The following is a 25523-nucleotide window of genomic DNA, read 5'->3' as shown; positions in this document are numbered from 1 at the left end:
AAAAAAAAAAAAGGGGGGGGGAAATTTGTCAATCACTCAAAACAAATTCCTCGGCTGTTTATTTCATAAAGCAAAGAGTTTATTTTGTGATCGAGAATAAGCAACAACAGTCACTTTAAAGAGCTGCATTCAGGGAGGTTTCACTATTTAAATAAAATGGGCGGCTCTGTGGTAGAGTTAGTCTCAACTGGAAGTTCAGGGTTTGATCCCTAGCACATGCATGTGTCATGTTGAAGTATCGGTGGGCAAGACGTTTAAACCCAAATTGCTTCTGCTGCTATAGGATTAACGAATATTGATGGACACTTTACATTGAGTGTGTGTGAACGTGATGAACATTTTTCAAGCGCTTTGAATAGCTAGAAAACCAAACAAGTTCAAGTCCATTAATGACTTGACAAAACGTTTCTAGCTAAAACGTTCCTGGTTGCAAATTTATTAAACATCCATAAAACACGACATCTTAAAGTGACGCAGCCACAGAGAAGAGCAGAAACATAACAAATAACATTTTATTGCTCACGTGTGTTCAAAGGACAACGAGAATGAGGACTTTGTAGCTTCCAGACACAAACTGTTTTCCACTTTGCAGATCGATCAGATTATTCAGGACATAACATGCTCCAGGACACCCTGACGAATCAGCTGCTCACATTTCCACCGCGGCAGGAAGTGCTGTGAACAAGAACACACATTGTCATGGACGCATGCAATTCAGTGTCCAATGATCTTTATAGAGAAATAATGTTTCTGTTATACATCATAACTGTTTGTCTTAGTCATAGTCTACATATTCATGGACATCTGCGTTTAGTCTTACTGACTGCAGCTGTACAGTTAAGATAAGTAAAGCGACAGTGCTGTGATGTGTGGCATTACTAATGCACTGACACAGAACCATAATCATAAAATAAATGATATATGTATTTTGATTTCATCAATGGCAAGAAAAAGGAGTTTCTGGTTCTGACCTGACTGTTTTTCTTGAGCAGGATCACTGTTCCATCATCGATCTCAAACTCTCCGTGGTCCTTTAAACACCTCACCTGAGAAACAGACAACGTTACCACTGAGTCGAGATAAGAAATACAACTTTAAAATGAAAGAACAAAAGAACTAAAACATATGTTTCAGTCAGTCGCTCAATGAAAAGCAAAAGAAGAACATTTGATGTCTATATTCTCTAATTTAACAAAAAAATTGAAATACTTGATCCCAACAAAAGACAGACAGGTGTCATCAGAGAAGTGTCCCACATTTAACAATAAAGTATTACAGGTTATTTATGACTGAATAAGAAAACGATGTATGACATAAAGACCTCAGATGATATGTGCTAGCTGGATTCCACTGTAAAGAAAGTCAATCAAGTTTTAGGATCCCCTCGAAAATGAGATTGTACATCTCTACTTTTTTTAAATAAGTGTGTTTCATTGTTGGTCTTGTTTGAGTCTTTTCACTGTTTTACTCTAAATTAAATGGACACAGTCAGTGCGCATGTATGAGGTCAGTTTAAAAGCGGCTTAACGAAGACAAACATGAACTGAGTAAACGGCTATAAATGGATCTAGTCCTACATTTCCTATATTTAAATTAACATCACAGCTCTTCAGCGCTAAACAGAGGACAGCTCACAGAGTGAAATAGACACTTACAGAATAAATTATTATGATTTTAAAAAGTCTCACCTCAATGTAAAGACTCTTTGGAGGCTTCATGTCCTGAGTGATATCCAGACCCTCCCCTCCTCCCAGAGAGCGCATGAAGGAGGCCAAAGACTTCTTATACTGACTGAACCACTGCACCTGAGCTCACAGACACAAAAAGAAACTCTGCATCACACATCAACTGGACCTTCTAAATGTACAAGCTAAGCTGTTCAACAGGAAGTGATGTCACACTCACCTCCTCTGCACACATATGGAAGCGGACGTTTGGCGGCAAAACGCTGCCGTACTCCCACCGTAGAGCTCTGATCCTCAGCAGGCGGTCGTAGCTGACAGGAGGAAAAGTTTTTTAGTAATTAAATGAAACACTCAGACGTGAGAGACAAGTGATTGAACAGTTGCGTGTCGGCTGGTTACAGGTAGGCTGTGATGCAGCGCTGGTTCCTCAGCAGGCAGCAGTGACGCATCTTAATGGAGGGGATCAAGTCAGCTCGACCATCAGCCTTCGCCTCGTTGCTGAAACAGAGGAAGACGTCAGAAGTTGAAGTATTTGTGTTTTATCTGACAAGCTATTATGAAAACTGAAACTCAAATGAAACAGACAGAAACAAAGAAATAAAATCAAAAAACTTAATTGAACTAAAATAATAACAGAGTAAGTTTAAAACAGTGATTAATTAAATGTACATAAACACAAGATATGGACCAAAATAATACAGAAAATAAGCATAGCAAACACTTGTCTTGTTAAAATGGGTCCTTTCAGTTTATTCAAGAGCCTCAACAACCTTAAATTGTCAGAAATTAAAAAAGAATAAAGGAGGAAAAGTTATTATGTAAACATAACGATGAACATGCTCTTGTTACCTGCTCTTTTGTTAATGTTAACAGACAAACAGTACCTGCTTTTTGTAAAGTGTCTCGAGATAACATCTGTTATGAATTGACGCTATACAAATAAAGATTGATTGATTGATATTAAAAACTGAACCTCAACGTATAATCTGATGACTTCATGATTTAAACAAATTATTAAAATAATTTGACTGCTTGTAATCTGGATGTGAGGTTGTTCTATTGCTTAATTCTGACAATAAATAAATGATAAAAACGCACATCAATTGAATGACTTTTTTTTTAAAACATGGCTGAGAAATAGATGAAACTAAAACTTATTCCAAAAGATGTATTATCCATAACAATAGATCTGAAGAGTAAAGCACAGCTCTATCATTTGTCACTGGGGGCTAAAAATACAAGGCAAGTTTGTTTTAACCAAAACAACTCAAATTATAAAGCTGTAACTAAACGTATTGTAGTGAATGAATACGTTTTTAATCACTCTCTAAATGTAAAATATTCTTTGTCAGGACATACACATCAGTCTGGTTCTGTTCATAAAGAGCTTCCATCTCCTGCAGAACCTGCCGGAGTCCATCCTCCTGAAAACCAGACAAGAGGTCGACTTTTTACAAAGAACACAGATTTGTTTATTCCAAACACATAGACAACATAAAAATAATAGTAATAAACAATAACCGAACAAAAAAAACAGACAGAAAATAAATCATTATTACAAACCGTACAAAGTATAAAGTTTATATATAGAAGAAAAGGATTTTTTTTTTTTTTTTTTTTTTTTAAAAAAGGTGGATGATAAGCTACATGTCCACAAAGGAGTGGAAAGAAGTACAACTTGTTGAATCCCACCACCTCTCAATCTATTCAGCTCTCATGTAATATAATATGAAAAACTAAATATTTAAATTCATGTAAACAGTAAAATACTATGAGGGATCCTACACACGTTCAGTTATCTTTACAGTGTTATATGTTCTTTTCGTCGTTGTAAACTATTCTAACATTGCTTAAGTTTGCCCTGTCGTGTCCGGTGTATCAATAAACTTTTTCACTCTCTCTATTGGTTCAAGTATGAAATGTCCCACCTCTCCACTTTATTCTATTTATTATGCTTATATATGGTCTCCATGCACTCTCTGTTTACATCTGTTCATTACTGAATATGTCTGTTTACATTCTTTAGTCCTATCACTGTCCACTTTTACACGACTGTTCCGTTTAAAAATATAATATAATAATATTTTATTTCTGTTAACTACTGCATGTCTGTTGACATCATATATATCTGTTACATCTTAGTCTGATCACTCCTCTGGATCTAACTTTGTAATTTTGTATTTTCACTTTGTACTAACATTTTTACACTTATTGTTTCGTGACACTTTATTCTGTGATGAAACTTTAGTCTTTTGTTGACTCTTTATCTTTGGTTAGATTTTTAGTATAGCTGCACTGTCGTTTATTTACTGCTCTGTTCCCTTGAATTGACAAATAAATGACAATTGACAAATAAAGGGTTTTTTTAATTGTGTGTTCTGCTGTGTGAAAAAAGCTGAATATGCTGGACAAGATAATGTCATTAGTTTAAAACAACACACTGTTAATAGTTTAAAACAACACTGTTAGAAGTTTGGGTTCACTCACGTTAAATGCAGGCAGCTGACCGTCGCTCATCCGTTGAAGTTCTCGGATTAACTCGATGGCTTTCTCACAAAACATCCCGGAGGCGTCACAGATACACGGGTCAGAAATGAATAATAAAAATAATAACTTGATTCAAAGAAGGAGAAAATGTGCCTCTCGCCGTTTCATTCTCCGTTTAGTTTCGCGGCAAAATCGGAGCAGTGTTTTGATCATGTGACCAGATTACGCTCCACTCCGGAAGCCGCGCTGGGACAAACTTCATGGCTGCTAAATAAAATGTTGCAATTTCTTCGCTTAGTCAATTAAAGTGATACAAAGACACCGGCTTAAATCCCACAGCCTGGTTGATTATAGTCTCTTTTATTTCCTTCTACACTGGCCGTTTTTAGAGGCAACAACCAGTTTGATCACTGTTTCAGTCTATGGACTAACTTCCGGCTCGCGAATATCACAGCTTCCGGAACAACCAGCTAAAAATAAATCTACAGCTTCCACAGACGACAGAGATCCAGCAGAGGCTCAGGAAAATTGTATTTTTGTTGTTGTTATAAAACTGTAGGAAAATTAGATTTGACTTTTTGTTTGTGTCAACAATTAGTCTTAACTTCGTGGATCTGCGTAGTGATGCGTTCACGTCACTTGGGAAAGGAATGTGGCTCTGAAATGGTAATTATGTGTTTCTGACTTCAACACCAGGAAATCTTTTCAGTCAAAAAGTTAAAATGTAAATTAACTTGAAAGATTGGGTACGCTTTTCTGGGTCAGGGGGCCAAGACCCCGCTTCACTGGAGATTCAAAGAGAGATAATCAAAGAAGAGAAAATAATAAGTAATAATACTAATTTAAAGTCAAGTGTTTTTTGCTCGGACGTGTGTTTTTTTCCATGTCACCAGGTACAGGTTTGTAAATAATTCAAGTTTGATTAACTTTACCTTGGTATTTCCAAACTGTATTTATTCTAATCCACCAGCTACACTATAATGTCTTACTCTGAGCAGATCAAAGACTTTATTGGTCCAATAAAGACCAAAGATCCATAAATGATGATTGACTGTTTTTGGAAAACTATTTTATCAAGTGTAACTTTACGTGTTAAGAAGCGTCTCTCAATGCTTCAGCAGAGTACACGCCAATAAAAAAAAGTCTTGGCACCTTACTGAAAACAGGCAATTGAACAAAGTGGTGTAGCCTTTTTTTGTTTTTGAGGTACATGGTTTTCATGTCACAAACACATGATTATCTTAGTTCGATGTAGCATATTGCTTTCCAAAATTATCTAAGGATTATTTTTTTAATGCAGCAATAATATGAATCCAAAAGTCTTAATTGAGATAGTAACTGGGCACATCTACTCTATTTCTCCTTTTATTTAGCTATTTACTACTTTTTGCGTTAATTTGAAACACAAGTACTAGCATTAATGAAAATACACAATGAAAATACTTGATTATGATCTTAATTTTGTTTTACTATGTTTAAACCGTTATTTTGTATTAATTTGGATAATACAAAATTGTGCTGCCTTAAATATTTTGCTTGTGTTAATATTAATTCCCGAGAGAATTCACTTCTTGTTTAATATTTGATCTTTTATGAGGTGTACTTGAGGGCACCGTGCACTACTACAGGTTTTTTTCCCATTTCCCTTGAACCTGTTTTGTTTTGATAGTCTTTGCTCCGACGCTCCCCAAGGTCCGTGGACGCATCAAAGTGAGACCACGTGGTGGTTTTTCTGTGCTATGATTGGCTATGACAGCTCGGCGCTTCTCAGTGGATCTCTGCGGATGCCAGTGCAGGCAGGGCTCGAATCACAGCGGGGACTCGGTACCGTCCTCACCGGCTCTCACTGCTCCATCGCCCGGCCAGCTAACGGCCTGCTGTCTGCTGACAGGCCCGCAGTGACGGCTTGTCATCACGTTGGTATTCTTCCGGTTGATTTTTTGTTTCTAACGTTTTCAGTGATGCGAAAGCGGAATAACTCGCCGACTACGGAGCATGACAGCGGCACCACCGACACTCTGCTTGACAGCGACCCGGACCTGAAGCAGCGTCCTGACAGGGGAACGGGGGGGCTTGCAGTAGACGGCCAGCAGGGCCCGGGACTGGGATCGGACATGGGGAAACCCTTCAGAAGGTAAGACTGAGGTGTCTGTCTTACTGTCTGTTTGAGTGTATTTTTGTGAGGTGACTATTTCTCCTTCTTTTGTTTTCGCTTTAAAAATAACATTTCAGACATAATAACCCAGAATCACATTCTGTCACACAGTGTAGTAGTTACAAAATATTTTATTTTCATTAAACTATTACCATCATCTGCTTGTTTTTATACGTTTGTGTTATTCTGAATTAACCAATGTCCAAGGGGATATTTGAAAGTGCCTGCTAATGTCTTTGAATATATTTCAAAATATTGACCCATGCACATCAAACCGGTCTGTCTGAGTTTGAGCTGACCGGTTCTTCTGGTTTCAGTGAGACTGATGAGCATGTCAGACTCGAAGCTGCTGATCCAACAAGACCCTCCCAACACTGCCCTCAGACAGACACAGTGACATCATCAGGTTACCTGTACAGGTGTTTGTGTTGTCGATGATGTTACTCGTGTTTATGTGAATGGATGTCAATGTGACTGATTGATCACAGAGGTTTAGATACGACTGAATTTGTCTTTTTGTTGGAAAGCATTCATGGTAATATTAAATCAAATATGAAAACTAAAGCAAGACTTTTATCCATTACACAACACTGGATGTTGTTTCATGAAGTCCTCTTTTGGGGTATTTTGGTCCTCCTGATGGAGCCTAAAGATGTAGCTGCACGTTTGGAAAACAGATACTACTTAAGACCAGGTATCTGGTCGATGTAATTCAGTTATTTTAGTTTATCAGTAACGTTCTTTCAGATTCCATTTTACATTTTCATTGACACATTAAAAGTTAAGATTGTGTGTGTGTGTGTGTGTGTGTGTGTGTGTGTGTGTGTGTGTGTGTGTGTGTGTGAGATAGATAGTAGAACAATAATTTGACTCCAGAGTCCCTTAATGCAAATTTGAGGTCAGAACTTCAGACAGGAAGTTCACAAACCGTTTAACCCAGTTTACTCAGTTGACAAAGTTATCTTAGTCACATTCTGCTTAAAATCCCTCTCTTAAGTTTGGCATTCAAGCTTGAACTAATAAGTTTTGGTGAATTAACTTGAAGTCTATTTATGCATTAATTATCGTATGATCAAGAGAGGACCTCGTCGTTTAGACCGATAGCTGTCCTGTGTTGTCCTGACAGCTTCACTCCTCTTCTACTTCTTCTAATCCTCATTAACATAGCAGCTTAAACACCAACAGAAGGTCAGTTTGAACCACCATATCCGCCTGCAGGTAGAGGACAGTGCAGTGCATGCTGGTCCTCCTGCTCCAACATAAGAGCCAGTAAACACAGTGTAAACCCTCTCCTGTGTGTTATTAACACAAATGACTTTATGTATGTTGTATAAAGTCAATTACGTTTGAGCTAAGAAGAAGTATAAGGAAGAAATGTCTTAACTATAAAGCTGGGAATCAAGTTATTTTTGTAAATATTAAAATAAATGTTTGAAAAAATGAAAATACTTCTTTACCAGCTGTAAACCTAAAGTGATAGATAGATAGATAGATAGATACTTTATTGATCCCGAGGGAAATTCAAGCCCTACATGATTAAATGTATAACATAACATTTTTAAAAAATGCCACAAAACATTATGAGAACTTCTACTTTGGTACTTTCAAGCAGCTGTGAGGAGCTACCACTGTGTGTGTACGTTGGTCTCCTCCCGTGGAGAGACCCCCTCCTGCTGTCTTTTCACTGGCAGACCACGAAACCGTGCCGTGAAAATGTAAACAGAGGCTCTTTAGACTGCTCTCTGTAAATCACATAGTCTTAATCTGACCTCCTGGCAGAGACAAGGCATATTGACTGTACAGACCTGATCAGTCTTAAAGCTGAAGGGTTGCATTTTTAGGTCATATAGAGGGGTCACTATTGAACTGAACCATGTTTCAATGCAGCTCTTTGAGTCATCTTTGATGCCGATTGTTCCCTTTACTGTCTACTTTCAAACTGAATGAAGGACGCTTTCTTTCTGTAGATGAACTTCAACCTGTGGTATACTTACTGAAAGTGAAGAAAAAGACCTGAGTGTATGTGAGCTGGCCTCCTTAAACAGAGGTGAACTCTAAAATTAGATCTCTGTCATGTGAGGAAGTAACTGACAGGAAGTGAGACGTTTTAAAGCCACGACTGACCTCTGGTTTGTTACTGAATGGGCTCAACTTTACAAACTGCAGCTTGATATTATTGTCTCTGCGTTCTGTTTGACTTTATGAAAGAAGACAGGAAGTGGCTGTGTTGCTGATGCGGTGGTAATGTTCAGGTCACGGGTTTGATTGCGGCATTACTGCACACTGTTGCTTCTTTCATATTCAGGAGTGAAAGCAGAAGTCTGCCCTCTGATTGTCTGAGTCAGCGTCTGCTCTGACTGTGCTGGATTAAATACACAAACACTGAGCCAAGATGTTGCACTGGGTGACAAGTTCCTAAATGTCCACATGAACAAACAGTGTTCTTTCGTTTTAGCCGACCCCACTGCTGGCCCAAATACTCACCAGAGCAGCACGTAGATCATTTTGTCATTGAACTGTCCCAAAGCAGAACCCTGTTTGTGAAACAACACACATATCTGTTGCCTGTTTTCATAGTTTTTTTTAATTGGAACTTAAGAAGCTAAAAGCAACACATCTAGAGTCAAAGAGTATGTTTGAGAGACCCATAAAAACAAGTGTAAAGTAGTTGTGTTTTCTTGGACATTGATGTGAATTTATAATTATTGCTAAGCATTGTCTTATTGCAATTTCACACGTGTTCAAAGCTCAAGTCAGCTGATGTGTGCTGTGTAAATAAATACAGGCGATGTAATGCGATCAGCTCATGGCCACATTCATTTTTCAAAGTAGCTCTCAGATGAACAAAGGTTGGAGAGTCCTGCTTTAGTGTAAAGCAAATGTTGTTGTTAGTGTTAGATTTCATAGTGAAAATAGAAATATCAGCCAATCAGGGTCCTCCTTCACTCAGCACTAGTGTGTGTTTTGCACTCAATGACCAGGAGAGGAAGAGGCGTCAGACTTTTCATTTCAGTCAAACTACAAATTACCACGTCTGTAAAATACTGCTGCGACAACAACATAGAATATACAGAAAATTAACTGATAAAGAAATTCAAGCCAGTGTGACTTTTCTTTTTTCAGTTTTTTAAAACAATACAACTAACTAATAAATTGAAATCCTCCAGCTTTCACGATGACTCATCATTATCTTTTATTTGTTTTTCCTCCATGACGATAATTTGTTTTTATTATCTTGTGACTGTAGCCGTGTTAGTGCATGTGTCACATTTCCTCTGTAACCTGTAGTCTTTCACGAAGCTGCTTATTTCCGTTGCTTGGTTTGACAACATCACACCGGTGTGTTTGTTTTCATGAGACGTTAGGCTTCAAGATTGCATTCAAGACTCTTCCTCTGAGTCTTGAATGAAAGATTCAGCAGAGCAGAGGCAGTTTTTTGGCTGCAGCCCCTAACAAGTGTCTGCCACTCACACTGAGTGCTTACAGGCCTTTATTTTAACTGGAGACAGCGAAACGAGAGGCTCCCTCTGAACATCAAAACATACTCTCGGGCTCTCTCAAAGTGCATCACAAGCTTTCCAGCAATTAATGGATGGGTAGCTATAAGACGTAAGAGCTCAGGAGCTAATAAGGAAAATATGTGCTTAATAACTGAGATTTACAGATGATGACTTGCAGTAATATTATGTGAATAAAGAGAGAGAGAGAGAGAGAGATGCCAACCCTAACTTTAAGATTTATCATAAAGGAACGTTTGAAGTCTACTCTCAGAAGTACAGAGTGTGTCTGCCTCCTGGACTCTGACTGGGAGATGATTTCTAAGTTGAGGGACCTGGTAACTGAAGGCTGGACCTCCCATTTAGAGACTGTAGGTGCAAACAGCAGTGCATTCTGGGAGCGTGATGTTGTCGGCGGGTAGTACGGCACTATTAACTCTTTGAGGTTAAGATGATGCCTGACCATAAAGAGCTTTGTATGTAAGAGGAAGGACTTAGACTTTTATATCATCAGTTTATATTTTCAAGTCAAAATATTCAGCCACCAGATTTTTTTCATGTCCACATCTTCTGTCCGTTTCCCTCTTTATTACATTGAGCTGAATATTTCTGGCGAATGTTCTTGGGGATGAAACAACATTTAAAGACATCATCTTAGGTTTTTGGACACACTGTTGGACGTTTTGTCTATTTCCTGACATTTTATAAAAGAGAAGTAACCGAGTTCTTGAAACACAATTTACAGATTGAAGTACATGAAAGTGATCTTATAGTGCAGCTGTTGTGGGAGACGAACCAGAGATATGGAGAAAAACTCAAACACACCATTTCAGCTGTTCTTAAAGTCTAATGATCACTAGAGGCCTTCCTGATCCCTTGAATTAACATCAACTCATTTGAAAATAAGATGTGTTTTCCTCTTTGGGTGATAGACATCATGACATAATATCTGTTTTGATTGGTCCCTTGTGATTCGTGATTCATGACACATAACCTTTAAGAAGAACATGTAGAGTCTGAGTTTAGAGTCAGTCAGTGGCAGCGAAAAAAGACAGCAGGTGTAACGGTCATCAATCACATGAATCATAAATTCACTCTCTGTGATATGACCTTCTGCATCTGTCAGCTGTTACTTTGTTCAAAGCGACGCGTACATCAAAAGTCTTTTGTGCAGCTCTCCTCATTCAGCTGCACACTCGTCAGTCTGTTCTGGTCTCTGGCTCCACTGATGACTGGTGGTAGGACAGAGACTGCAGTCCTATCACTATCAAACCTCCCCAAACACAACACCAGCATCTCCGCTTCTCTGCAGTGGCTTCACCTCTGAGTGACCTTGAGGTTGCAGCACGCAGTGTGACATCAGCTAATATTACTGCAGGCTCGCTGCCAGCTGCTGCTGAGCCTCCTGCAACTGAATGTACGACCGACAGAGTGACCAGAGAGAGCTCTAATAACACACACACATACTCACACACACATATTCAGTGAGTTTGTTCGTGTGTGTGTGATGGTGCAGGGGATTAATCCCCCCTTAAGTTCCTCGACTGTGGAAACCGAATTCTTTGCTGGGTCAGGATCAGCTCTGAAGCTGCAGGAAGGAAACATTCTGTGTAATGACAAAGTTGATGAATGTATTTGGTCTGACTCTTGTATCATAAAGACTGGAGAGACAGTCCTGCAGACAGACTTTGCAGGAATGTCTTTTAATGCATTAATGCACCAAATATGAAGCTTCTGCAATTGTAATCAAGGGTCCTTCTTTTCTACTTATAGTTTAAACTTGCAATCAGTTTTTAGATTGATTTCATATGTCACAGTTTGTGTTGGCGTAGCCTTTAGTTTAATTCTGATGAAATGGCCACGGTGAATGTGAGCTAACAGAAACACCTCGGCTACCTCGCTGTCTGAAGTATCATTGAGGGTTTTGTGCGTTTACCTTGAAAGACGCAGACGCCCAAGAGAAACGTTTTAACACACACAAGTAAACAGGAAGTCAAATAAAATCAAATGAGGTTCAAAGGTAACTTTTTAAAACCTGTGTTTATCAAGCCAAAAACTTCAAACTTCAAATGGGAGTCTAACAGTTGACTTGTGATTGTGGATGTAAAGCCTGGGATTTTTAAGATGAATTGTCAATAATCAATAATACATTTCTGGAAGCAATGTGGACAATGAAGGTTAAAAAAAAAATCAGATTAACTGATGAAAATAATTGTGTGCAGTTCTACTACAATCAGTGGATGAACCAACATTCGTATGAATGTTTGAAATGGTCGCACTCATCATGTGCTGATTCGAACTGTTCATTATATAATAATAAACTTGCACTTGAAATGACCACACACACACACACACACACACACACACACACACACACACACACACACACACACACACACACACACACACACACACACACACACACACACACACACACACACACACACACACACACACACACACACACACACACACACACACACACACACACACACACACACACACACACACACACACACACACACACACAGTGGATGTAAATGACGCATGTATTTTTAACATTTGAGAACTAAAATAGATGAGTGAGTCTCTTGAAACGGTGAGATATCAAAGCTGAGGAGGAGATTGAGGCTACAGCTGTTTTCAACCTTCAGTTCGTTGTCTGTTCATCTTTCTCCCAACACAGAGCCATCTATCTTCTGCTGTCATTAAATAAAACACTTCAAAGGCAGAACATGATGATGTTGTGAGTCCTCGGAGGTGGTGGAACGCTAGAGAATATCCCCTGACCACCACTGGGAACAAATTATGTTAGAAGCCCACCTCATCTGTTCAAAGCCCAAAGTGACAACTCCCAGTCAACTTCATGGTTGCTGCTCAGCTGCAGTTGAAAGAGTCTGCCGTGTCCACTGAGGGTTTTTTTTCTCCTGCTGAGTTGAACTGGTTTTGAGAGCAGGTTCTTGTCCTGTTTTTGTCTCGTATGTATAAGTGCTGGACAATCAATCAAGTTTTCTTTTCATTGTTGTTTTTCCCACCCTCATGAAAACTGCACATGGAGATAGAAGACATAGAAGCGCTGTTAGCATCACTTAGCCGCTAGCTTTCGCTAAGGACTGATGACATTGTTTTAAATGTTGAAAATGTTTTATGTCACTTTCTCCATTAAACGACGTACAACATACTGTACTATACAACACAATTCAGAATATGCAGGCTGTGTCGCTCTTGTTTTGTCCACAGGTTTAGTTCTGTTTGTTGTCTACCTCTGAGAACAGTCAATTTAATTTAATTTTTTCATTTTCTGAATTACTATTTCACTTATTATTTTCATGTATTGCTTTTTTGAGTTTTCACAATGTTAAAGTGTTTTAGTGCGATAGATGCATGTGCTTCCTATGTCGTAAAACCAATACATATTTGAATCGTGTTTAATATTCATGATATCAAAAATAATCCTGATTAGGATTTTTGCCATAATAGAGAAGCCATAGTATCTGTTCTGTCTGTGTTCTGAACCTGTCTTGCATTTGTCACATTTGTGTTGTGTATGTGTTTGTCCTGTCATTGTCCCGTGTCGTCTTATCTGTTCTTGCCCTGTTTCTCTCCTGTATTGTCTCAGTTTTTTGTAACTGTGTATCTGCGTACATGTTCTGTATCTGCTCTGTATTTAGTCTGTATCTCTCCTGTACCCGTCTAGTGCCTTGTAATGTATCTGTTCTTGATTTTGTATCTGCCCTGTTAGTTTCCTCTGCTTGTCCTGTATCTATCCTATATGTCCACGATATTGAACTATCTTATGTCAGCTGTCCTTATCTCTTTGCGTGTCTTTATGGTGTCTTTATGGTAGCTCATGTTTTATCTCACACATCGTTCTTTCTCTCTGGAGTCTGCAGTCTCCTCCGTGTCCCACTTTACTGTTTGTGATTATTCACCCGACGCTCCAGTTTCTCTGCTGTTATTCAGCATTATTCCAGTGAGGATATCTTTAGCAGATATGTGGCACTAAAACCATGTTAATACGACCCATACACATTTCTTATCTTGCTAAAACACAGAAAGTTGAATTCTTCAGATTTAAAAGACCCCATGACCTTTCCATTAGTGCCCCCCCCCCCCCCCCCCCCCCCCCCCCCCCCAGATAAAATGTATTTCTCAAAGAGGATTACAGGATGGCTGAATCGTTGACGGTAGAAAAAGTCTGAGTTCCGATAAATAAACAACATTCTGTGACAGATCTGAACTTTACTCAGATGAACTGTAAACCTATTTCATGATTAGCTCAAACTCAGAGAGGTGAATGGGGGGATTAAACGGTCTTAACCCTCCCACCAGTCGTCGTTTTTAAAGCTAAAGAACCACTCCCTTTAGTTCTTTCTTTAGGACAATCATGCTGCATCAGGATGTCTTTTGTGAAACATTGGTTACTATTTTTCACCGTTTTCTGACATGATGTAGACTAAAAGAACAAATCTCTTAATAATGAACCAAAATATAAGTGCTTCTTAAATACAGCAGGGAAAGTTATACTTAGTCATTTTTAAAGTTCAGTGACCAGGAAATAATAGCAAATTGAAAGTTGTCGTATCGAGGGTACAATACGTTGACTGCAAGTCAATATTCCCGCCTATTGTTTCAGCCTTTTAATGATATATTAAAAAGATTAGAGCGAGATTAGATTTTTAAAGAGGATCTCTTATGTTCCTGTTGGAGCTTCTGCACGAGGAGTAGACTTCAGGTTAAATGAATAATTGAAGGGGATAAAGTTGCTGGATCTTGTGACAGCAGGGTTATCAGCTTACACTCACACACTCTAAGTGGGCTCACATATCACCAGTATTGTCCAACCTGTTTGGTCTAAAATAGATCGGTGTAGCTCCCACAGAAGGAGACAAATAAAACCTGAGTGGGAGTTTAAAGATGGATGAGATGCCTCTGTTGAAATGTTCTGAACAGTGAAGTTCAAGTTGTTGTTTTTTTTCCATGTAAAATGATTGTAAATGTAACTTTTGTAAAAGAAATGTTTATTAAAGTCTATAAGGGACTCACCCTAATGATCACTTGATTTATTACTTAAGTGAACATTTCATTAATAAGTATGGGGTCTCAGTAGTTAGATTTAAGTTTTCTTTGATATATCAGGATGTTCATTATGATGGGTGAGGGTATGTTTAAAGGCAGGGTAGGTAATTTTCGAAAACTAGCATGGTTTTGAAAGTAGCATTCTCCCAGTGCTCCTTCTGCACCCCCTCCCCCCTGTGCTCACTCAAAAGCCACGCCCCTCACTTACATGCACAAGCACCATTGGTCCACAAGTGGACCTCAGCTCATGCTTTGTGTGTGGGCTCGTGCATGCATGGGTTAGAGCAGGGACACATAATTGGTTTATCAAATTGGTGCCTCTTGGCTGACATTCGTCAAAGTTTTTTACAGGCTTCTTTGTTCCCTTTTCAGAGCACATGAATTATTCATTTCTGTCAGGACATAAAGACAATTTCAACCAAAATCTTAAAGTGTATCTGGAGGAAGTTACCTGCCCTGCCTTTAAGTTGCAGCAACAAAGATCTGTCAGCGAGGCAGATGTTTTTCAACAGGCAAGACAGGAAACTTCTTGGGGCCTGACACGAGTAGACGGCCCCTGAGAGATGACAAACTTTAAACCAAAGCAGGGACTCAAAATGTGCAAACTTTGCTTTGACTGTAGGAAATTACCTGAAGGGGCTCCATCTGACAGCACTCGTTCTTCATTCCCTGCTAAGCATCTGGACACTGGCAGATATAATGGTGATGAACGTTGGTTGAATGGGCTCCAATAAATGTTTCCTCAGGCCCCAATGGACTAAAGAATGAGTACTGCTGCCAGGATTTAGGTATAACAATGTGTGACCACTCTCAAGTCTCCTTATGGTCACTTGATTTTATATTGGCCAAAATGCCAAACATAATTTGCACATCAAACCAGTGGGTAGCAGGAGATTCTTGTATACAGTCTAAATACAATGATCAGCGGGGTTGTTAGCCTTTCAGGTTTTTCTCTTCTTCACCTCCATCATAGTTTTGTTGGAAAAGTTTTGTTTCCCAATTAAGTCATAGGAATACAACTTATAATGCTGTTGTGGGTTTGTCAGACAGTTTGGGGTCCAGTCCTGATGTGGATCTCCTCTGTGTCTCTCTCAGGTTGGGTCTGGTTGGGAAGCTGAAGAGGATCTTGCTTTGGCTGTTGGTGATCTATGTATCCATTCCTTTCGTTATTAAACTATGTCCATCCATCCAGGCAAAACTAGTGTTCCTCAACTTTGGTGAGTGTTGGTGCCAAAAAAGGAAGAAGAGCAAACATCCAAAGTAAACACACACATTAATTCTCTGTTAGATATAGTTATTTGAGGGGGGGGGGGGTTGCGACTACATTTTGCACAGCATTTATCTTTCACTGAGGATAAGACTCAGTTGATAATCATCTAACTGATGTCTCACAGCACTTATTAATATTTCCCCTTGTTCAATATTTCAGTGCACAATGTATCAAGATCTGAATCCAGAATTTAGCCCAGGGATTAACTAAATTTATACAAAAGAATACAAACTATACCAAGATTTCTGGCTGGACTTTGAGTCTTTAAATCTAAATACAGTATCTGTTCAATCTTTGATTAACTCAATGATGTTCTGATTAATTTAAAGGTACAGGGATTATTAAACTGACTTCTTATCCTTCTCTAATTCCTCTGCTCAGTGAAGTTGCCCTACTTCATCGACCTGAAGAGACCTTTGGACCAGGGTCTAAACCACACGCACAACTTCTACCTCGAACCTGAGGGCAACCTCAAGATAGGAGTTTGGTAAGTACACACACGCACGCATACACACGTAACAATTGCCTGTTAACCATTCAGGGCTTTAAATGTAGCTGCTTCTATCTAGTAGCACTTAAAAATCACAGAAACCATTTGTCTGGTCTTTAACACACAGGCACATGAAGGGAATTGAACAGTGACACTATTAAGGATTAATCCAGGACAATTAAATGTTAGTTTGTGCATAAAGGGACTTTCTTGGAGTGCATATTATATTTTGGGCACTTCTTCTCAGTGCAGTATTTATTCTCTTTGTTTATTCTATCTAAAACTTCACATTATATGTTGAAAAGCTGCTTCATATTACGGCACTGCTTTTTTAAACACTTCTTTGATTTGTAAGTAAGGGACCTTGGCAATAAAAGCTTTTCCTGTCATCACACAGCACGAAAAACAGCAGCAACAAAAAATGCAAAGGTCACAGTGTGTCTTGATTTTATTTTTATTTTTTTTGAAGATGAAGCAGTATCATTTATATGAATTTCATCAAAATCATCAATAAGTCGAAAAGCAAAGAATAACTTCTATAAGTTTTTAGTAGAATGATAAGGTCACACTTGAACATTTCCTGCCCAGTATAGAAATGACAGAGAAGTATTAAGATAGAACAATTCTCTTACAAAACGGTTTTAAGTATAAGAACTGAAAATGTTTCATTAAATATAATAAAAACCAGGAACATTTATTTACAGTAATCAAAGGCATACTTTGTTCTATTATTTTATCATGATGCATACTCGTTCATTAGAGTAAAAGATGTGATTGTTGGTTTAATTTTTTTAAATGAATGAGCAGTTTATTTGCTCGACTAAGTGATTGATTTGATTTATTGATTGTTCGTTTCAGGCACACACTTCCTGCTCACATGTGGAGAGAAGCTCAGGGGAAACGAGGCGAGTGGTATGACTCCATGTTTAGCTCCACCCACTCTGTCATCCTCTATCTCCATGGAAATGCAGGGACCAGGTAACCCCACCACCCTCAATCTCCCTACCTTGATTATACTAACACATAAATACACACATTACACTGTAGGTCAGTTACTGTTTTACCAGTTTAGTAAAAGCATTGTTTTCTCTGCAGAGGAGGAGACCATAGAGTCCAGCTTTACAAGGTGAGCAAACACTCTGCAGAATAAATACTGAATACATTGCGAAGGTCACATATTATGCAAAATCCTCTTTACCATGTTTTTCAAACAGGTTGGGGAAGTTATGAGTAAAGTCCATCCTCTCCATCTTTTGCCTGCCCCACTTCACTTCAGAATATGTGTGCTCGAAAAGGCTGTTTTTACATTTTCTTTTTGTGACATCACAAAGGGAAGTAAACCCTCCCCAGGTGGGTGACACTCATACAGCTAGTTGTTTGTTCTGCCCTCTGAGTCTGCCTTCTAAACAACAGGGCATGGCACAAGAAAGCCCAAACCAGAACCACAGCTGCATTTAAAGCCACACAGAAACAGCCTGTTCTGAGCAGGGCTAAAATAGAGGGGTTTATAGGCATAATAAAATACATGATCAGATTGGATTTTTGAGCAAGAAAAGTCAGACATGTTTTTGGGACCTCTAAGACGTATTTAAACTTGTTTTAAAAAAAAAAAAAAAAAAAAAAAAAGTATAATATGTGACCTTTAAATCAGTTATCTTGTAGTTGCTGCTTTCCACCAGTAGAGGGCAGATCATTGGAGTTCATCCACGTGTCTTTTTTCAGGTCCTCAGTTCATTAGGCTACCATGTAGTCACATTTGATTACAGAGGTGAGAAATAAGCTTTATTCACATTTGGCTTGCATAGCTTCTGTCTGAAATACTTTACGATAGCTTAATGTTGGTGTGTGTCCATATTTGCAGGCTGGGGGGATTCAGACGGCTCTCCATCAGAGGGGGGAATGACATCAGATGCTCTGTTCGTCTACGATTGGCTGAAGAAGCGACTTGACAACAAAACACCCCTTTACATCTGGGGACACTCTCTAGGGACAGGGTAACACACACACACATGCTCGCACTTTAACACACAACACTTTTAAACAAATAAAAACCTAAAACACGTATTATACATCAGCACACAATCAATTTAGCACAAGGGAAGTTCTGAAAAATTAAAACGATTTTGTGTTTCAGAGTTGCCACCAACCTGGTCAGGCGACTGTGTGACAGGGGTAAGATTTACACACACACAAACAGCTGTTATCTCCTCACAGATCAATAAGAGAAATTAATATTATTTATTGTTTTCTTTTCAGGGAGTCCTCCTGATGCTCTCATCTTAGAGTCCCCATTCACCAACATCAGAGAGGAGGCTAAGAGCCACCCCTTCTCCATGGTAACACTGACATATTTACACACCATCAAAGACACCGTAAGTGCAAGTGTGTATTTGATTTGTAAGTCTGTGGGTGTCTGTGTTTCAGGTGTACAGATACCTGCCTGGCTTTGATTGGTTCTTCCTGGACACCATCACAGCCAACAACATCCGCTTTGCCAGTGATGAAAAGTATGTGATTGTTCAGCTTCCTTCCAGTTTACAGCCTTTGACCTCTTTGTTGTAATAGTGCTGTAGATAATAACAATGTTAGGACTCTCGAGAGGAATTTTAGAGCCTTTGTATCTTTTTTAAGGATTTTAGTAAACGTTGAGGTTTTGTTCATGAGCTTTTCAAATTGCTCAGGAATGTTTTTGAGCATCAGGGACTATTTTTTCTGAGAACAGACACATTTGATCTTATTTATAAATGAGTTACTCCTTTGGTAAAGTCCAAGACTTTATACACACTTTAAAGACAATGTTAGTGACATTTCAGAACATGGCAACTATTCCTGTTTTTTTATTGAATCATTTGGGATTATTCACCAATGGAACCTATTGAGAGTTGAGCTTTTTAGTATTTAACTTGTTTACATTCATAAGGTGGAAGCCATAAGCCGTGAGTCTCGTTAACAAACACCTGATTTACTCCTAGCAGCCCAAAGTCCAAAGCAGCTGCATCATGGGACTGTTTACATCTTTATTACAGCTGCTGACCTCTAACCTCGCTGACAGATACGAGTCAGTGACCTGAAAAAAAGCATAGGTCATGCACTTATTTAATCAAAATTTGAGTTTGAAGAGCAGAACTTGAAAAAAACGGACTGATAGTGAACAGCTGATGGCTTATTCACTGTCAGTTTGCATTTACAACACATCATAGTAGAAATGTTTAACTTCCCTGAATGGAGTTCTGAACTCAATATTTGTCTCTCCTCAGTGTGAATCATATCTCCTGTCCTGTGTTGATCCTCCACGCTGAGGACGACAGCGTGGTTCCTTTCCATCTGGGCAAAAAGGTAATAGACCACTTATAGGTCATATTCACCATTTTTCAAGACCCCACACATTAAGAAGTGCAGTATTTATATTATAAACCATCCATCGATCCATCCATTTTCTGCCTCTTATCCGGGACCGGGTCACGGGGGCAGCAGTCTAAGCAGAGATGCCCAGACTTCCCTCGTCTCAGACACCTCCTCCAGCTCTTACGGTGGGACCCCGAGGCGTTCCCAAGCCAACCGAGAGACAGTCTCTCCAGCGTGTCCTTGGTTGACCCCGAGGCCTCCTCCCGGAGGGACATGCCCGGACCAACTCCCTAGGGGGGTGTCCAGGAGGCATCCGGAACAGATGCCCGAACCACCTCAACTGACTCCCCTTGATGTGAAGGAGTAGCAGCTCTACTCCAAGCTCCTCCCTCGTGACAGAGCTCCTCACCCTATCTCTTAGGGTGCGCCCAGCCACCCTACGGAGGAAGCCCATTTCGGTTGCTTGTATCCAGGATCTCGTTCTTTCGGTCATGACCCAAAGCTTATGACCATAGGTGAGGGTAGGAACAAAGATCGACCGGTAAATCGAGAGCTTCTTCTTTCGGCTTAGCTCTTTCTTCACCACGACGAACCGATACAGCAACCGCATGACTGCAGACGACGCACCGAACTGTCTGTTGATCTTACGCTCCATCTTCCCCCCACTCATGAACAAGACCCCAAGATACTTGAACTCCTTCACCTGGGGCAAGGACTCCCCACTAACCCGGAGAGGTGCAAGCCACCTTTTTCCGGTCGACCACCATTTTCTCAGATTTAGAGGTGCTGATCCTCATCCCAGCCGCCTCACTCGGTAGTGAACCGCCCCAGTGCACGCTGTCCGGATTTGATGGAGCCAACAAGACCACATCATCCTCCGCACCCGCTGGAGGGTCTAGAGCTGGTCCAGTGTTCCACGGCCAGGATGAAAACAGCATTGTTCCTCTTGGATCCGAGGTTCGACTAACGGGCGGATCCTCCTCTCCAGAACCCTGGAATTGACTTTCCCAGGGAGGCTGAGGAGTGTGATTCCCCGGTAGTTGGAACACACCCTCCGGTCCCCCTTCTTGAAAAGAGGGACCACCACCCCGGTCTGCCAGTCCAGAGGCACTGTCCCCAACCTCCACGCGATGTTACAGAGATGTGTCAACCATGACAGCACCTGCACATCCAGAGACTTATAATACTCGGGGCGAATCTCATCCACCCCCGGTACCTTGCCACCAAGGAGCTTGCCAACCACCTCGGTGAATTCGGCTTGGGTGATGGACGAGTCTACCTCTGAGTACTCGGCCTCTGCTTCCTCAGTGGAAGACGTTACGGTGGGATTGAGGAGATCCTCGAAGTATTTCTTCCACCGCCCGACTACATCCCCAGTTGAGGTCAGCTGCTCCCCACCTGCACTGTAGACAGTGTTGGTGAAGCACTGCTTCCCCCTCCTGAGGCGACGGATGGTTTGCCAGAATTTCTTCGAGGCCGACCGAAAGTCCTCCTCCATGGCCTCCCCTAACTCCTCCCAGAGTTTTTGCCTCCACAACAGCCCGGGCTGCGGAACACCTGGCCTGCCGATACCCGTCAGCTGCTTCAGGAGTCCTATGCGCTAGCAACGCCTGATAGGATTTCTTCAGCTTGACGGCCTCCCTTACTTTCGGTGTCCACCACCAGGTTCAGGGATTGCCGCCACGACAGGCACCAGAGACCCTGCAACCACAGCTCAGGGCAGCTGCTTAGACAATGGAGGTGGAGAACATGGTCCACTCGGACTCAATGTCTCCAGCCTCCCCCGGGATCTGTGAAAAGCTCGTCTGGAGGTGGGAGTTGGAGACATCGCTGACAGAGGGTTCAGCCAGACGTTCCCAGCAGACCCTCACTACACGTTTGGGCCCGCCGAGTCTGACCGACTTCCTTCCCTGCCAGCGCATCCAACTCGCCACCAGGTGGTGATCAGTTGACAGCTCAGCCCCTCTCTTCACCAGAGTGTCCGAGACACACAGCAGGAGGTCAGATAACACGACCACAAAGTCGATCGTAGACCTCCGGCCTAGGGAGTCCTGGTGCCATGTGCACTTATGGACATCCCTGTGCTCGAACAGGGTTATGGACAAACTGTAACTGGCACAGAAGTCCAATAACAGAACACTGCTCTGGTTCAGATCAGGGAGGCCGTTCATCCCAATCACCCCCCTCCAAGTCTCACCGTCGTTGCCCACATGAGCGTTGAAGTCCTCCAGTAGAACAATGGAGTCCCCAGTCGGAGCACTGTCCAGCACCCCTCCCAGGGACTCCAAGAAGGCCGGGTACTCCGCACTGCCGTTCGGGCCGTAGGCTGAGACGACAGTGAGAGACCTGTCCCCAACCCAAAGGCGTAGGGATGCAACCCTGTAGTTCACCGGGGTAAACTCCAACACCTGGCGGCTGAGCTGTGGGGCTATGAGCAAGCCCACACCAGCCCGCCGCCTCTCACCACGACAACTCCAGAGAAGTGAAGAGTCCAGCCCCTCTTGAGGAGCTAGGTTCCAGAGCCCAAGCAGTACGTGGAGGTGAGCCCGACTATATCTAGCCGGTTACTCTCAGTCTCCCGCACAAGCTCAGGCTCCTTCCCCCCCAGTGAGGTGACATTCCATGTCCCAAAGGCTAGAAGCTGCGTCCGGGGTTCGGGTCGCCGAGGCCCCCGCCGTCGACTGCCGCCCGATTCACAATGCAACCGGACCCCTAGTGTCCTTTCGGGCTGGACCGGGCGACGTCACGGTCCTTGAACTAAAAACTATAGTTTATTTCCATTCAAAAAAGCAGAATGAGCTCTGATGTACATATACTCAACAAAAATATAAACGCAACACTTTTGTTTTTGCTCCCATTTGTCATGAGATGGACTCAAAGATCTAAAATTCATTCCAGATACACAATATTACCATTTCTCTCAAACATTGTTCATAAATCTGTCTAAATGTGTGATAGTGAGCACTTTTGCTTTGCTGAGACAATCCATCCCACCTCACAGGTGTGCCACATCAAGATGCTCATCAGACACCATGATTAGTGCATAGGTGTACCTTAGACTGTCCACAATAAAAGGCCACCCTGAAATGTGCAGTTTTTGCTTTATTGAGGGTCTGGGGACTCAGAACCAGTCAGTATCTGGTGTGACCACCATTTGCCTCATGCAGTGCAACACATCTTCTTCGCATAGAGTTTATCAGATTGTCAATTGTGGCCTGTGGAATGTTGGTCCACTCCTCTTCAATGGCTGTGCGAAGTTGCTGGATATTAGTGGGAACTGGTACGCGCTGTCGTATACGCCGGTCAAGCACATCCCAAACATGCTCAATGGGTGACATGTCCGGTGAGTATGCTGGCCATGCAAGAACTGGGACATTTTCAGCTTCCAAGAATTGTGTACAGATCCTTGCAACATGGGGCCGTGCATTATCTTGCTGAAACATGAGGTGATGTTCATGGATGTATGGCACAACAATGGGCCTCAGGATCTCATCACGGTATCTCTGTGCATTCAAAATGCCATCAATAAAATGCACCTGTGTTCTTCGTCCATAACAGATGCCTGCCCATACCATAACCCCACCACCACCATGGGCCACTCGATCCACAACATTGACATCAGCAAAGCGCTCACCCACACGACGCCACACACGCTGTCTGCCATCTGCCCTGAACAATGTAAACCGAGATTCATCCGTGAAGAGAACACCTCTCCAACGTGCCAGACGCCATCGAATGTGAGCATTTGCCCACTCAAGTCTGTTACGGCGACGATCTGGAGTCAGGTTAAGACCCCGATGAGGACGACGAGCATGCAGTTGAGCTTCCCTGAGACGGTTTCTGACAGTTTGTGCAGAAATTCTTTGGTTATGCAAACCAATTGTTTCAGCAGCTGTCTGAGTAGCTGGTCTCAGACGATCTTGGAGGTGAACCTGCTGGATGTGGAGGTCCTGGGCTGGTGTGGTTACACGTGGTCTGCGGTTGTGAGGCCGGTTGGATGTACTGCCATATTCTCTGAAACGCCTTTGGAGACGGCTTATGGTGGAGAAATGAACATTCAATGCCCGAGCAACAGATCTGGTTGACATTCCTGCTGTCAGCATGCCAATTGCACGCTCCCTCAATGCTTGCGCCATCTGTGGCATTTTGCTGTGAGACAAAACTGCACATTTCAGAGTGGCCTTTTATTGTGGACAGTCTAAGGTACACCTATGCACTAATCATGGTGTCTGATGAGCATCTTGATGTGGCACACCTGTGAGGTGGGATGGATTGTCTCAGCAAAGCAAAAGTGCTCACTATCACACATTTAGACAGATTTATGAACAATGTTTGAGAGAAATGGTAATATTGTGTATCTGGAATGAATTTTAGATCTTTGAGTCCATCTCATGACAAATGGGAGCAAAAACAAAAGTGTTGCGTTTATATTTTTGTTGAGTGTATTTAAAAAGATGTTGCTTTGTCCTCTTCCTGCAGCTGTACAACATGGCCTCACAGTCAAAGAGCCTCAGCGGTCACAAGGTTCAGTTTGTTCCTTTCCCGTCCTCTCTGGGCTACAAACACAAGTTTATCTACAGGAGCCCAGAGCTGCCAAACATCCTCAGGTAGAAGCCTACATTTACTTACTGTAGTAACTACGTCTGCCATGTACACTTTGATTTATTAATACATTAAAAGATATGACTGTTTCCGTCTGTTGATAAGTCAATGGCAAATGTTTACTTTCACTATGAAATCAATGGGTTAATTGTTCTTTATTTTCAAGTGAGTTTCACTTGAAAGTGAGTTAAACTTGACAAAGCATAAATGTGTATTGAATCTTCCTCAATGAGCATGTTGGTTAGATAAAGCAGCAAGTCACTCACATTTCTCTGTTCTCGTTTTTTGTTGCAGCGATTTCCTCGGCACAGCTCCCCAACAGAGTGACGATTCAGCATGAAAACACATTCCCAATTTCTGTTTTAAACTGCATACAAACACACTGTTTTCTGATTGGACTCAACAATCTCGCATGAACTGGACACAAAACACATCATTCCCTTATCTTCCTGTGTTACAATTCCTCTCACTCCAACACTGGCATCACAGGGTTGTTTTAAAAAAAAAAAGTATTTTTAGTTTGAAGCTGTTATGACTTGAATTATGAATTAAATATTTGTTGTTTTATGAAGCTGTGGTTCTGGCACCTTACTGTCCATGTCAAGGGAAAGCATGAAGGATTGCATGGCAGCAGAGACATGCAACATCAAACACTTTAACATACCCTGGCTGTGTTTAATTGAAGTTGCTTAAGGGAACCTGAATCCCAGATAAGAAGTAATGGGTATCTCAAAGGATTTAATTGGCTTTTAATCCAGGTTTTCTTCTTCAGGCTCTTTAGGCATTTCAAATGCATTAAACGCCAGGATCACGCATTGTTTGATTGTCTGTACAACATAAAGTAATAAAAAAAAAGTGAAAACAAAATGCAACACAGCAGCTGCTAACAAAACAGAGGAATGCTGACAGAAGT

General features: G+C 41.2%; 2 protein-coding genes across 4 annotated transcripts; one reads left to right on the top strand and one right to left on the bottom strand.

The window, feature by feature from the left end:
* Positions 1 to 494: 494 nt before the first annotated feature.
* gins1 (GINS complex subunit 1 (Psf1 homolog)) lies at positions 495 to 4254 on the bottom strand. Its single transcript, XM_079363069.1, has 7 exons — positions 4173 to 4254; positions 3045 to 3109; positions 2085 to 2183; positions 1906 to 1996; positions 1689 to 1805; positions 972 to 1046; positions 495 to 675 (listed from the first exon to the last, which is right to left on the bottom strand). The coding sequence occupies exons 1-7, from the start codon at positions 4245 to 4247 to the stop codon at positions 607 to 609; spliced, it is 591 nt and encodes a 196-aa protein (XP_079219195.1). The 5' UTR covers positions 4248 to 4254; the 3' UTR covers positions 495 to 606.
* Positions 4255 to 4730: 476 nt separating this feature from the next.
* On the top strand, positions 4731 to 25181 carry abhd12 (abhydrolase domain containing 12, lysophospholipase). Of its 3 annotated transcripts, XM_079363068.1 has the most exons (15): positions 4731 to 4838; positions 6132 to 6306; positions 6645 to 6746; positions 15999 to 16120; positions 16555 to 16660; positions 17522 to 17641; positions 17759 to 17789; positions 18386 to 18431; positions 18525 to 18657; positions 18798 to 18835; positions 18920 to 18999; positions 19088 to 19170; positions 19921 to 19999; positions 24488 to 24615; positions 24905 to 25181. In XM_079363068.1, exons 2-15 carry the CDS (start codon positions 6134 to 6136, stop codon positions 24948 to 24950), a joined length of 1287 nt encoding a protein of 428 aa, XP_079219194.1. In that variant the 5' UTR covers positions 4731 to 4838; positions 6132 to 6133; the 3' UTR covers positions 24951 to 25181. The 3 variants fall into 3 exon arrangements, with proteins under 3 accessions (XP_079219194.1, XP_079219192.1, XP_079219193.1); XM_079363066.1 differs by lacking the exon at positions 4731 to 4838 and having other exon boundaries at positions 5884 to 6306; XM_079363067.1 differs by lacking the exons at positions 4731 to 4838; positions 6645 to 6746 and having other exon boundaries at positions 5884 to 6306.
* The last annotated feature ends 342 nt before the right edge of the window (positions 25182 to 25523 follow it).

Source organism: Symphodus melops (assembly GCF_947650265.1).
Source record: "Symphodus melops genome assembly, chromosome: 15".
NCBI classification, from domain to species: Eukaryota; Metazoa; Chordata; class Actinopteri; order Labriformes; family Labridae; genus Symphodus; species Symphodus melops.
Note: the sequence above shows the minus strand (reverse complement) of the source record. Positions and strands in the feature narration are given on the sequence as shown.

Excerpts from the sequence above, each read along its gene's own strand:
- abhd12 (XM_079363066.1), top strand. The coding sequence starts at position 5,912 with ATGATTGGCTATGACAGCTCGGCGCTTCTCAGTGGATCTCTGCGGATG. Across the intron at positions 16,661-17,521 it reads AACCTCAAGATAGGAGTTTG|GCACACACTTCCTGCTCACA; the intron begins GTAAGTACACAC and ends TGTTCGTTTCAG. Across the intron at positions 18,836-18,919 it reads CAGGCGACTGTGTGACAGGG|GGAGTCCTCCTGATGCTCTC; the intron begins GTAAGATTTACA and ends TTTTCTTTTCAG.
- gins1 (XM_079363069.1), bottom strand. The coding sequence starts at position 4,247 with ATGTTTTGTGAGAAAGCCATCGAGTTAATCCGAGAACTTCAACGGATG. Across the intron at positions 1,997-2,084 it reads CGCTGCATCACAGCCTACCT|CTACGACCGCCTGCTGAGGA; the intron begins GTAACCAGCCGA and ends TCCTCCTGTCAG. Across the intron at positions 676-971 it reads TGCTCAAGAAAAACAGTCAG|CACTTCCTGCCGCGGTGGAA; the intron begins GTCAGAACCAGA and ends TCTTGTTCACAG.